We start from the raw sequence: 13,717 nt of genomic DNA on the forward strand, positions 1-13,717 counted from the left end.
TTTTATAACATACATTTTAAATGAAGGTATCAGAAAATGTATTTAGGGCTGCTCGCCTATTCCCTATTGTGAAATTGAAATCTAACCTGTCAAATTCGGGCATATTCAATTAGCTGCAGCGTGAGAAAAGGCTATTCAATTAAATAGCCTTTTTCCCTGTGCCTAAAATTGGGGGGATAACCGCGCAAGCCGAGTTGAACCCGTGTTCAGCCCTGCTCACTACCCCAGTTCAAATACCGGGTCATACCACCTAGATTATATTACCTGGCCATGTATCAAACACTAACATTCCCAAGATGAAGAGGATCCAAAACTACAACTAATACCCCTTTCAGGCCGCCAGCAATAACCCGGGTCGCGGCGCAGTCTGAGAGGGGTATTAGTTGTAGTTTTGGATCCTCTTCATCTTGGGAGTGTTAGTGTTTGATACATGGCGTACACAGTTTGGGTACATCTCTGATGGTTGGTGGACTGTGCAATCACAGGACCCGTTGCTGCATCATTGCACCCAGTACCCCCTAAGCCACAGCCTGATTGAAAAGCTGCTGCCGGTTTAGGGTGGCGCCAGGCAGGATACCAGAAAACAGGGGCGTGTACAGATATAGCCACGCTCATCCAGCCTGCGGCATTGCCGCACTAGCACACGTCTTAGTACGCTGCCCATGTATTCCTATAGGCGTTCATACTTGAGCGCACACGCATGATCGGCAAGCTGCAGGCTAGATGAGCGTGGCTACATCTATAACTAAGGAAACATTATCCCAGAATGTCCAGGTGACGTCCATATTCTAAGGAGACCTCCAGGCCTGCGGCAGAGGAGGCCACCCAGCTGGATCCTGCTGCATGTTCTTCTGGAATGGTCATGGCCTGGATGATAGACCCTCCAACATCACCCCTTCCACCAGGTACTAGATGTTCCGCTCCTGGACCTTCCACTTCATTCATCATTAAAGTCGCCCCTGTGTTACTACTTCATTGATGAGAAGGGTGGGTCAGTCACTACTGGTGACTGCGATTGTAACTGAAGTGGGAAGTCCAGAGCATTCTGTGCCTGGTGGAAGGGGTCATGATGTATTGTAGGGCAGTGGTTCCCAAACTCTGTCCTCAATGAGCACTAACAGGCCAGGATTTAGGTATATCCATGGCCTAGCACAGATGGTTAAATCATATTGACTTGAGGTACTAATTAAGTCACCTGTGGCCAAGCATGGAAATAGTTAAAACCTGGACCTTTATTGCTCCTCGAGGACCGAGTTTGGGAACCACTGATGTAGGGTATGTGATGGTGCAGTCTGTATCACCCTGGGCGTTCCTCCTACTGCGGTCTGCTGTGTCCAATCACAAAAACAGCCCCCATAGGTGTCACAGTGGGCTGCTAAACTGAGACCATTTGTAAATGTAGAGACCGCCGGGCTACACCTGTCATAGCTGCGTCCTGCTCTGTGGCTGCTCCATAGCAGATGCTATCCTTATATTATATTATGGTGGGCGGAATGTGTAGCAGGTGGTCTACAGCCTACAGTGAGGTAACCCTAAGCTGGCACTCACTCTGCAACATCAGCAGCTGCATCACAGAGGTTGGGGGGCAGGTGACCATCATTAGCCTGTGTGTGCGCCGCCATCTTCCCACAGCAATGACCCCAGTGACCTGGAAGTGATCCAGCTGCCCATCTCAATCAACTGACCAAGGGGAAGGTATCAAACCTTGGAGAGAGATAAAGTACCAACCAATCAGCTTCTACCTGCCATGTTGTAGGCTGGGTTTGAAAAATGACAGGAGCTGATTGGTTGGTACTTTAACATGTGAATGGTCGACGCTGAAAATGTCAACACATGGTTTATAATGAATTTTAGGGTTAGGCACTTAGGAGAGGGTTAGGATTAAAATAATAAAGGGTCAACATTTCTGTGTCGACCCTTTGCATGTAGACCTTTTGAACCTGTTGACCTAAGTATCCCTCCCATAGCCTAACTGTAACCTCCCCCTCCTGCAGCCTAACCCTAATCCACCCCTCCCACAGCCTAACCCTAATCCACCCCTCCCGCAGCCTAACCCACCCCTCCTGCAGCCTAACCCACCCCTCCTACAGCCTAACCCTAACCCACCCCTCCTACAGCCTAACCCTAACCCACCCCTCCTGCAGCCTAACCCTAACCCACCCCACCTGCAGCCTAACCCACCCATCCTGCAGCCTAACCCTAATCCACCCCTCCCGCAGCCTAACCCTAACCCACTCCTCCTGCAGCCTAACCCTAACCCACCCCTCCTGCAGCCTAACCCACCACCCCTCTCGCAGCGTAACCCTAACCCACCCCTCTCGCAGCGTAACCCTAACCCACCCCTCCCGCACCCTAACCCTAACCCACCCCTCCCGCAGCCTGACCCTAACCCACCCCTCCTGCAGCCTAACCCACCCCTCCTGCAGCCTAACCCACCCCTCCTGCAGCCTAACACTAACCCACTCCTCCTGCAGCCTAACCCTAACCCACCCCTGCTGCAGCCTAACCCACCCCTGCTGCAGCCTAACCCACCCCTGCTGCAGCCTAACCCACCCCTCCCGCAGCCTAACCCTAACCCACCCCTCTCGCAGCCTAACCCTAACCCACCCCTCTCACAGCCTAACCCTAACCCACCCCTCTCGCAGCCTAACCCTAACCCACCCCTCCCGCAGCCTAACACTAACCCACCCCTCTAGCAGCCTAACCCACCCCTGCTGCAGCCTAACCCTAACCCTATCCCACCCCTCCCGCAGCCTAACCCTATCCCACCCCTCCCGCAGCCTAACACTAACCCACCCCTCTCGCAGCCTAACCCACCCCTGCTGCAGCCTAACCCACCCCTGCTGCAGCCTAACCCACCCCTCCCGCAGCCTAACCCTAACCCACCCCTCCCGCAGCCTAACCCTAACCCACCCCTCTCGCAGCCTAACCCTAACCCACCCCTCCCGCAGCCTAACACTAACCCTCCCTGCAGCCTAAAAGCAGATGTGCAAATATCCACAGTATAAACACCTGCAGACTCCATGACGTTTCTCCCACCAAACACCAAAGACAAAAACCAACAATTTAGCACAGAACATATGTTGATGTTTTTCTTTTAATTAGAAATACATGAAAATGCCAAAACCTCTCTTACACAATCTCATTTGAATTTCAGACGTTATAAAACTTATTTCCTTCTTGCCATTAATCTGACGTACGACCGGATTTTCCTCATTAGTGCCCATTATAACATCAATTACCTTAAGGTGTAACTTTCAGATAAAAGAAATAATAAGCAGATGACTACAGTATTAATTGGAGCCTATGGATTAGTATGTTGTAGACTGATGAGTGATGATTTGGGATAGAGATGTGATCGCAATGGGACAGAGATGAGACTTTGCCATGAGACATACCAGCCAACTGTCACTATTGCCCACAAACAGCCCCAACTTGCGGCCTCGCAGGGGGAGGTGCTTATGGGGTAGTGGGCGGGATTTATTGTAATGTTCGTAGTAATACTGTGTTAACTAGTCAGCAGCAATAGTCGGCACAATTCATGGGAATACAGATACTCAGTAGCTGGCCATGCCAGAAAGAAATATGGCCGCCTGAGTGCAGGTCGGCCATTTTGCCATGGTATAACTGCCCAGCGCACAGTAGCATCAGTGGCATTTCTTCAGTTGAAGCTTTTGTGGCTGATGCTAGAGTCTGGCCTCTGGAAGGGCGAGCTAGTCTGTTTCGGCAACTAGTGTATTACTTCCAGCGTATTACCTGCGGTATCCTACTGTTCAGAGCACCATAAAATCTGTGTTTTTCTGGACTTTTATTGATTAATTTTGTGTTTTTATTTGACATCGGAGATGAGCCGGAGAGAACTGAGGCGGCTCCTCGAGGACCAGAGGCGGTGGAGGAGCCGTCATGGAGATCCTGGTAAGTGAGATATTTGGGGCAGTGATTCCAATCTACTGTAAGGGGGGGATTTATCAGTGCTTGGAGAGAGATGAAGTACCAAACGATCAGCTTCTAACTGTCATTAAAAATGACAGGAGCTGACTGGCTGGTACTTTATCTCTCCCCACTTTACCTTTCTACACGCTGTGATAAATCTCCCCTATGTCCTCTCACCCTGTGTGGCATGCGGGTGGCAGTTGGAGTGAGCTGCACATCACCTATATGTCCTGCCTTATACTCTGGGGGGGATTCATGAAAGCTTGGGCACAGATATAAAAGGTCTATGTACTAAGACTTGGTGAGAGATAAAGGGGCCCATTTTTATTAACAAGTTTTAGCTATTTAAACTCGCTGTATATGATAATTGGTGCTCCAGCCAATCAGCTACTGTCATGTGTTTAAAAAATGACAGTTGGGAGCTGATTGGCTGGAGCACATTATCATATGCAATGGGTTTAAATAGCTAAAAATCATGATAGATGGGCCCAAAAGGGGTCTATGTACTAAGACTTGGAGAGAGGTAAAATAGACGAAGATAAAGTACCAGCCAACCAGCTCCTAACTGTCATTTTTGAAACACAGCCTGTCACATGGCAGATCACAGCTGATTGGCTGGTACTTTATCTCTCTCCAAGCACTGATACATCTCCCCCATGTCACCTTACCCTGTGTGGCACGCGGGTGGCATTTGGAGATGTGGCCCCCATACATCAGCAATGAATTGGGACAATTTGGCATTTTGCAGATGAGTGTGTAACTTAAATCTACAATGTGTGGGGATCACATGTGGGGTTTATGGGAACAATCAGCAGATTTGCAGACCGCTTCTAGTATAATGATGAGCCTGTCCAGAGTCAGCGGATCTGTATTTACTAAGAATGATCTGCAGATCACTGACATATATCTGTACTGTATGGGGGCAGATTGGGGAATCTTCAGATCTACTTTACTCTGACAAATAAAATGATTCACAGTCTCTATTATCTGTCATTGTGGTGTAATGTGACAATCTTAGATGTACAGCATTACCAGTGTGTATTACTTGTAGTGTTGGTTATTAATGGTTTACTCTACATGTATATGAAGCTACATACACCCGTCTTACTCTAAAGGGGCCTACACACTGGGCGATGTATTCGTCCAACAATATCATCGATGGCCGATTTCACCTACACACTGGAGAATACCGATGGTCAGTTTGGACGATCTGAGAGTACATACATCTATATTGTCCAAATTGACTGGTATGTAGCAACAATGATCGATAAACGATGAATGATTGCGGGCACGCACATCGTTCATCGTTGATGCATCCACACTGAAAGATATGAGCGATTTATCATTTATTTATGAACGATATCGTTCATATCTATCAAGATATCGCCCAGTGTGTAGGCCCCTTTACTGTTCTGCCCTAAGCATGGGTCCAGTGTGTAAATAACGCCCAGACGTGTCATATTGCTCCATCTCTTACTCTGAGGACACGTTACAATAATGCACAATATGATTGTGTGTTGGGACTTTGCAATGCGCTGCTTTTACCATTTCCCACAATGTGTGTTCTGAGAGGAGCTACTGTACATGTCATTGTCACACTGTGTCCTCGGGATTGTAGACTGCAGGTTACACATCTGTGTTATAGTGATGTCACAGTGATCTCTAGGGTCAGTTTCCCGCCATGATACTTGTCTTCAGGTGTTACGCAATTGTAATAAGAAAATATCCTGAGAGTTCCAGCACTATGGGGGTGATTCATGTCTGTGCGCACATGCTTTAGGCTACGGAGCTGCTTATGTTACCAAGTGACGCTGCCACCCTGAAATAACAAGAGACGCATAAAGACGCAATCTCACACTATTCACAACTGCGTACACATTCATAGCCTATACGCAGGAACGCGGAACACTGACTGTAAGGGGAGCCCTATGGCTACGCAGACTGGCTGCGGCAGTAGCGATTACATAGGTCCCTTGGTGCGTGCGCAGTGTGATCGCTGCACATGCGCAGTCTGCAATGTTTCCTGAACATCGGCGAATGCGTGCAAACATGAATTCCCCCCTATATGTGTTCAGCAAAGGTGTCATCTCTGGGTAAGATGCTTATATGCATTTGTCAGCTTGCCAGAGCCGCGTGATCCACCAGCGTGATATGAAGTTTCTCCATGAGCAATACCACAGCAGTGCTGTACAGGGGCCACGTCCTAGTGCTGTACAGGGGCCACGTCCTAGTGCTGTACAGGGGCCACGTCCTAGTGCTGTACAGGGGCCACGTCCTAGTGCTGTACAGGGGCCACGTCCTAGTGCTGTACAGGGGCCACGTCCTAGTGCTGTACAGGGGCCACGTCCTAGTGCTGTACAGGGGCCACGTCCTAGTGCTGTACAGGGACCACGTCCTAGTGCTGTACAGGGGCCACGTCCTAGTGCTGTACAGGGGCCACGTCCTAGTGCTGTACAGGGGCCACGTCCTAGTGCTGTACAGGGGCCACGTCCTAGTGCTGTACAGGGGCCACGTCCTAGTGCTGTACAGGGGCCACGTCCTAATGCTGTACAGGGGCCTTGTTCTAATGCTGTACAGGGGCCACATTCTAGTGCTGTACAGGGGCCACCTTCTAGTGCTGTACAGGGGCCACCTTCTAGTGCTGTACAGGGGCCACCTTCTAGTGCTGTACAGGGGCCACATCCTAGTGCTGTACAGGGGCCACATCCTAGTGCTGTACAGGGGCCACGTTCTAATGCTGTACAGGGGCCACATTCTAGTGCTGTACAGGGGAACACATTCTAGTGCTGTACAGGGGCCACGTCCTAGTGCTGCACAGGGGCCACGTTCTAGTGCTGTACAGGGGCCACGTCCTAGTGCTGCACAGGGGCCACATTCTAGTGCTGTACAGGGGCCACGTCCTAGTGCTGTACAGGGGCCACGTCCTAGTGCTGTACAGGGGCCACGTCCTAGTGCTGTACAGGGGCCACGTTCTAATGCTGTACAGGGGCCACCTTCTAGTGCTGTACAGGGGCCACCTTCTAGTGCTGTACAGGGGCCACCTTCTAGTGCTGTACAGGGGCCACGTCCTAGTGCTGTACAGGGGCCACATCCTAGTGCTGTACAGGGGCCACGTTCTAATGCTGTACAGGGGCCACATTCTAGTGCTGTACAGGGGAACACATTCTAGTGCTGTACAGGGACCACGTCCTAGTGCTGTACAGGGGCCACGTCCTAGTGCTGTACAGGGGCCACGTCCTAGTGCTGTACAGGGGCCACGTCCTAGTGCTGTACAGGGGCCACGTCCTAGTGCTGTACAGGGGCCACGTTCTAGTGCTGTACAGGGGCCACGTTCTAGTGCTGTACAGGGGAACACATTCTAGTGCTGTACAGGGGCCACGTCCTAGTGCTGTACAGGGGCCACGTCCTAGTGCTGCACAGGGGCCACGTCCTAGTGCTGCACAGGGGCCACGTTCTAGTGCTGCACAGGGGCCACGTTCTAGTGCTGTACAGGGGAACACATTCTAGTGCTGTACAGGGGCCACGTTCTAGTGCTGTACAGGGGCCACGTTCTAGTGCTGTACAGGAGCCACGTCCTAGTGCTGTACAGGGTCCACGTCCTAGTGCTGTACAGGGGCCACGTCCTAGTGCTGTACAGGGGCCACGTCCTAGTGCTGTACAGGGGCCACGTCCTAGAGCTGTACAGGGGCCACGTTCTAGTGCTATACAGGGGCCACATCCTAGTGCTGTACAGGGGCCACATCCTAGTGCTGTACAGGGGCCACGTTCTAATGCTGTACAGGGGCCACATTCTAGTGCTGTACAGGGGAACACATTCTAGTGCTGTACAGGGGCCACGTCCTAGTGCTGTACAGGGGCCACGTCCTAGTGCTGTACAGGGGCCACGTCCTAGTGCTGTACAGGGGCCACGTCCTAGTGCTGTACAGGGGCCACGTCCTAGTGCTGTACAGGGGCCACGTTCTAGTGCTGTACAGGGGCCACGTTCTAGTGCTGTACAGGGGCCACGTTCTAGTGCTGTACAGGGGCCACGTTCTAGTGCTGTACAGGGGCCACGTTCTAGTGCTGTACAGGGGCCACGTTCTAGTGCTGTACAGGGACCACGTTCTAGTGCTGTACAGGGGAACACGTTCTAGTGCTGTACAGGGGCCACGTCCTAGTGCTGTACAGGGGCCACGTTCTAGTGCTGTACAGGAGCATGTCCTAGTGCTGTACAGGGGCCACGTCCTAGTGCTGTACAGGGGCCACATGCTAGTGCTGTACAGGGGCCACGTCCTAGTGCTGTACAGGGGCCACGTCCTAGAGCTGTACAGGGGCCACATTCTAGTGCTGTACAGGGGCCACATTCTAGTGCTGTACAGGGGCCACATTCTAGTGCTGCACAGGGGCCACATTCTAGTGCCGCACAGAGCCATGTTTTAGTGCCGCAGAGGGGCCACATTCTAGTGCCACACAAGGGCCACGTTCTAGTGCCGCACAGGGGCCACGTGCTAGTGCTGTACAGGAAAACACATTCTAGTGCTGTACAGGGGCCACGTTCTAGTGCTGTACAGGGGCCACGTTCTAGTGCTGCACAGGGGCCACGTTCTGACACTTTGCAGGCCTGAATAGCATCTGTAGCAGGTAAGTGACCACTGAGTAATAAGAAGACAACACAACAATGCTGCATCTGAGGCGTCTGTATTGCCAGTTACTAAAGGATTGTTTTTACCTCTGTCTCTGAGAATTACATTACAAATACCCAAATCTGTCTTCTATACATGTCAGGTATACACTGTGGTTATGAATATTCCCACACGTCAGGCAACACAAACTAGCGGCCAGATCCAATCACATCCGAGCAGCTTGGCGTGAATCGCTGGCTGACATAGGCCATATAGTGCTGATCACCCTGCTTGAAATCAGGTGTACACGGTGTTTGCATTATTATGTAAATGAGACGACACCCTGCGCTTATACAAACTCTTCCTCCTGCTGCTAGGTCTGCTGTTATAAAGCCCCCACATCTAATATAAAGCAGATATATAGCTGTCCTTTGTGCTGGGGAATATATATGTGTAATAAATATACAGTACGTATTGTTCATCAGGAACCTCTAGCTCTTTATGAGTATAGATAAGAATTGTCCTTATACGGCAAGCCGTCCTTCATACCCATATATTACTGCACTTATAGTTCTATATTACAGCTGGTGCCCAGGAAGGTGTCTTTCTCTATTCCCGTAAAGAACTAGAGGCTCCTGATGAACTACATGTACTATAGTGGAATACAGAGACCGCTCTTCTCATCTCTGCCAATCACATCGTACAGTGGAAACGAAGGATCGCGTTACTACCTATATATTACACATATATATTCCCCAGCACTAAGGCCAGCTATAGTTTTGCTTTTATATGCGTTTTCATTAAAGTTAGTGTCCAAGCTAAAGGTACAGGCACTGCTGGGATTTGTAGTTCCCTTCATACATGGGTCACCTACAGTAGAGGAAGTCTGCTTATGTCAGCCAGTCATCTATGGTGGGAATGGAGCTGTTACAAGCGGTCAGATCACTGGTATAAGTTGAGTTGTTGGTCTTTGTGTCATTATTTCCATCCATATAGGAGCAGATAAAGGCTTCATAATGTGTGACTGAAATGTTTTTGTGTAGAGATAAGGAAGAGTGGGGCGGAGGGACCTGCTATCGGATTGCCGGTGGTCACATGACCAACACCAGCATCTGGATAATGAACATGCCGACAGGGGATGAGGTAATTTTATCCCTCCCCTGTCCCCTCCCCTAACCCGCCTGGGATGTTGGCTAGGGCTGAGACAGCAGGGGTTGTGGATGGGGCTAAGACTTGGGGGCCGTGGGCAGGACTAACCCTACCCCCTAGTGCCTAACACTATCCCCAACACCCCCTTCCCCCCCAGGCCCTAACCCTTACTGTCACCCCAATACTTTCATTTGGGATGTCGGCAGTCGGCATACCAGCACCAGAGTTGAGTGATGTTCAGGGCTGGACTGGCCCACAGGCGTACAGACCGTGCACTCTCTAATGGTTAGCCAAGCCTCTAAGCAAGGGCCTCTGTCACTGCATTTCCCCGGTGGGCCCTTCATGCAGGGCCGGTTCTACACATTGTGGCGCCCAGTGCGAAAGTTTCCACTGGCGCCCCCACTCGCGGTAAAAGTTAGAGTGCGTCGGAGGTGTGCGTAAAAAAATAGGGCCGTGGCTTCAAAGGGGAGCGGTGTGGCCGCAGTTATGCCCCCTGTAGCTGTGCCCCCAGATTTGCCCCAAGTAGTTGTGCCCTCTGTTGCTGTGCCCCCAGATTTGCCCCAGTAGTTGTGCCCCCTGTTGCTTTGCCCCCAGTAGTTGTGCCCCCTGTCGCTGTGCCCCTTAGTAGCCACTTACAAACACACACACAAATAAAAGAAAACAATACTTACCACTGCCCTGCTCCTGCTTCCCGACCGCTGCTGCTGCTGCTCCATCTGGCCTCCCGCGGCCCCTCTCTATGGGAGAGATGTCATGACGTCTCTCCCATAGCAGCGCTGCACAGACACTAGAGGTCAATAATGACCTCTAGTGTCTGTCACTGGAGCCGGCTGCAGCGGACGCCCACACAGCCGCCAGCGCCTGCGGCAGCCGGGGAGCAGGGTGTGGGTAGGCGGCGGTGCCTGCAGGGTGACTGCGACTACGCCCCCAGGCCACAGCGCCTGGGCGCAGGCACTGCTTGCCCGCACCAAGAGCCGCTCCTGCCTTCATGCCCCAGTTCGACACTGGTGGTGTTAGGATTTCGGCGTTGGTCACATGACCCCCAGCATCCTGACCCCGGGGAGATATGTGGGTCAGGTTGGGGGGATTAGAAGCATGAGCTGGTTGGATAGTTTTGGGGTGGAATACGGAGGGTGAGCAGATAGTGAGGATTGCACGGGGCCCAGGTTGGGTGGAATGTCACCAACAGCCATGAGAAGGTGCAGTGTTAGATAGCGGACATGCGGGGATAAATTGTGGGTGTGAGGTGTTCCTGCTTATGTAGGCCTGAGAGTGCATGGGTGCAGGGAACACAGCAGGTATGGGTGCATGGAACACAGCAGGCATGGGGGCAGGGAACACAGCAGGCATGGGTGCAGGGAACACAGCAGGCATGGGTGCAGGGAACACAGCAGGCATGGGTGCAGACTAGCGAGTTAGGGGTGTAGTGTTAGGGAACTATAGATGGAGAAATAGGAAGCTGACAGCTGAGGTCAGGGGGCAGGTAACCAGTTATGGACACGGCCCTGACAGCTGAGATCTGGGCCCAGCAGCTGAACGGAGATGGCAAAAGCCAGGTCACCACAAAATAACATGGTGTCTCCGGAGTCACACAATACATGTTCCCCAAGTCACTGTATGATGTAAGCCAGGGTTCCCCCAGGTAGGGCCTGTGTACCTAGTGCTGCTTTTTCTTCAAAATCAATAAAATAAAATCCCTTAAATAAATAAGTGCAATTAATGAAACAACCCTGTTATTCTGACAGAGCCCCTTACACTGTAACACTACTATCAATGTTATATAAAATGTTATTGCTGTAACGCAACTTATTGATTGACAATTGATTTGTTGATGTTATCTATAGCTACTTATTATGGGTAATATATGTTATATCTTTTCAGATGATGCTTCGGAGACCGTGTTTGAGGAGAGGCTGCGGTCCGAGCGGAGAGGAGAAAGAAGAGCTCGTCAGGATCAGAGACCTCAGAGGGAGAACAGAGAGAGAAGCCGTTCTCCCCTTCCTGCACCCGACGCCGCAGAGAGATCAAACCCAGATCATCTCCCTGGTCATCTTCATCTCACCTTCCAGCAACCAGCAGAGAATGGGCAGGATCTCCCGGCCATGGTGGTGGAGCTCACTACGCAGAACCTCCCGGCTTTCCTGGTGGAGATCAGAATGCAGAATCTCCCACCCATGATGATGGTGATCGGCGGACAGGATTTCCCGCCCATGGAGGTAGAGATCAGCGGGCACAATCTTCCAGCCACGGTGACCGAGATCAACGAGCAGAATCTCCCCGTCATGGAGGTAGAGATCAGCGGATTCCCATCTCACCATACCACAGAGGATGAAGCCACACAGGCGTGTGTGATCTGCTTGATGGAGTTTGGACATGGAGAACGGGTGACTGTCCTGCCCTGCAGCCACAAGTACCACACTAGCTGCATCTACCAGTGGATGGACACAAACCCCAGCTGTCCTGTGTGCCGGAGAGAGTGCATCCCGAGGCCGGTCCTGTGGCGGATCTCCTGAGTACGGCAGGAAGATGAAGATCTCCAGCACCGTACATTGTGTTATCTACCCCTGGAGGACGGATGTTTGGAACCTTGCACAAGTGTTGGACCCATACTGTGCATGTGCAGCCTCCGCTTCCCAATACGGATTTGTATCGCTGCCATTGTTGTTTGGGAGGGGTGGGGCCAGGATCTCCATCTGAGGTCTGAGATTTCCTGGTCTCTTTGTAGTAGATGTGGTGGTTGGCTTGCTTGGCCTCAGGGTTCATGCAGACGGCTGTTAGTGTCGTAGAAGATCCAATACTGCATCCTAGAATGTAGGTGGGATCAGTAATGCATGCTGGAGGCGTGACGCCCCATGCTGCACCTCCAACCTCATCTGAATCAGGCCACTGTGCTCCTACAGGCCAGTGCCCATCTTATGTTTGGCACTGGGTGGCATCGTATGTACACACCACAACCGTCCTGCTTTGAGAAGGGTAGTCCTGCTTTTCAACAAGGAGCTTTTCTTTGGCTACGGAGCCCTGATGGGCAAAATAGATGTTGAATCGGTTTATCGCTGCCGCCGCTCCATCCGTCCGGCATTTAGGTTTATGGGTTTTACACTGGATGGGGGTTTATGTTACAAAATCACAGTTTCCGTTCTCACGTATTTAGTTTCCACATCTATTGTTTGGGGGTTCAGTCTGGCTGATGACGTATTGTCGGAGTCTGGCATTTGGATATCTCTGAACCTGTGGCAGGAGCACTGATACGTGGAGTTGTGCTGTGGCGGAAGCTTGGTGGCCCGATATACAGATGTAGCCGCATTCATCGTGGCTACATCTGCGCTAAATTAGCACTCACCGTGGCCAGGCGCAGCCGCGCTGCCGCATTTGCTGTTACCAAACATGTGAATGGGGCACATGCAAGCCCTGGACGTGCACGCGTTTGCGTCTAACAAGGTGCGGTCACGGTAAGTTGTAGCCATGATCAGCGTGGCTACATCTGTAAATCCTACTTATAAGACATGAGGATGATTAGAGTACAGAGGAGAGTTGAGAGAATTATTAGAAATGGTATCAGGTTGTTGGTTAGACCCAGAGTCTTACCCCACTGGTGGTCTTCTCCAGGGAACCCCGCAAGGGCATTTGAGATTCATTGCACCCGGCAGGCTGGTCGTGGCCCCCGGACTGGGTCTCCTGGACTAGGACTATTGATACTGACTGAACCTGATGGATGAGGACTGAACTGTGGAAAAAGTCTGGAGACAACTATGGATTTGGCTTGGAGTTGGACAGCTGATGTAGCACTGAAACTGAGAACAGGATTGGTGCGCTGACTGGGCTACAACTGGAATATCACTTATTGGACTGAACCAAACTGGAGTGCTAACCGGACCGGACCCGGAATGAATACACTGGTGATACTGAACTGGATCCGGACCGGAGAGGTACTAAGGACTGTAGGTTTTAAGTAGAGATGAGCGGGTTCGGTTCTTTGAGATCCGAACCCCCCCCCCCCCCCTGAACTTCACGTGGTTTTCACGGGTCCGAGGCAG

General features: G+C 51.4%; 1 protein-coding gene across 1 annotated transcript; it reads left to right on the top strand.

Annotated features, from left to right (window-relative positions):
* Positions 1-3,637: 3,637 nt before the first annotated feature.
* On the top strand, positions 3,638-13,474 carry LOC134948307 (RING finger protein 44-like). Its single transcript, XM_063936214.1, has 2 exons — positions 3,638-3,915; positions 11,565-13,474. The coding sequence occupies exons 1-2, from the start codon at positions 3,846-3,848 to the stop codon at positions 12,194-12,196; spliced, it is 702 nt and encodes a 233-aa protein (XP_063792284.1). The 5' UTR covers positions 3,638-3,845; the 3' UTR covers positions 12,197-13,474.
* Positions 13,475-13,717: the final 243 nt, after the last annotated feature.

This window comes from Pseudophryne corroboree, chromosome 8, assembly GCF_028390025.1.
Source record: "Pseudophryne corroboree isolate aPseCor3 chromosome 8, aPseCor3.hap2, whole genome shotgun sequence".
NCBI lineage: Eukaryota > Metazoa > Chordata > Amphibia > Anura > Myobatrachidae > Pseudophryne > Pseudophryne corroboree.

Coding starts and splice junctions, on each gene's coding strand:
- LOC134948307 (XM_063936214.1), top strand. CDS start 3,846: ATGAGCCGGAGAGAACTGAGGCGGCTCCTCGAGGACCAGAGGCGGTGG. Junction 3,916..11,564: donor GAGCCGTCATGGAGATCCTG/GTAAGTGAGATA, acceptor ATATCTTTTCAG/ATGATGCTTCGGAGACCGTG.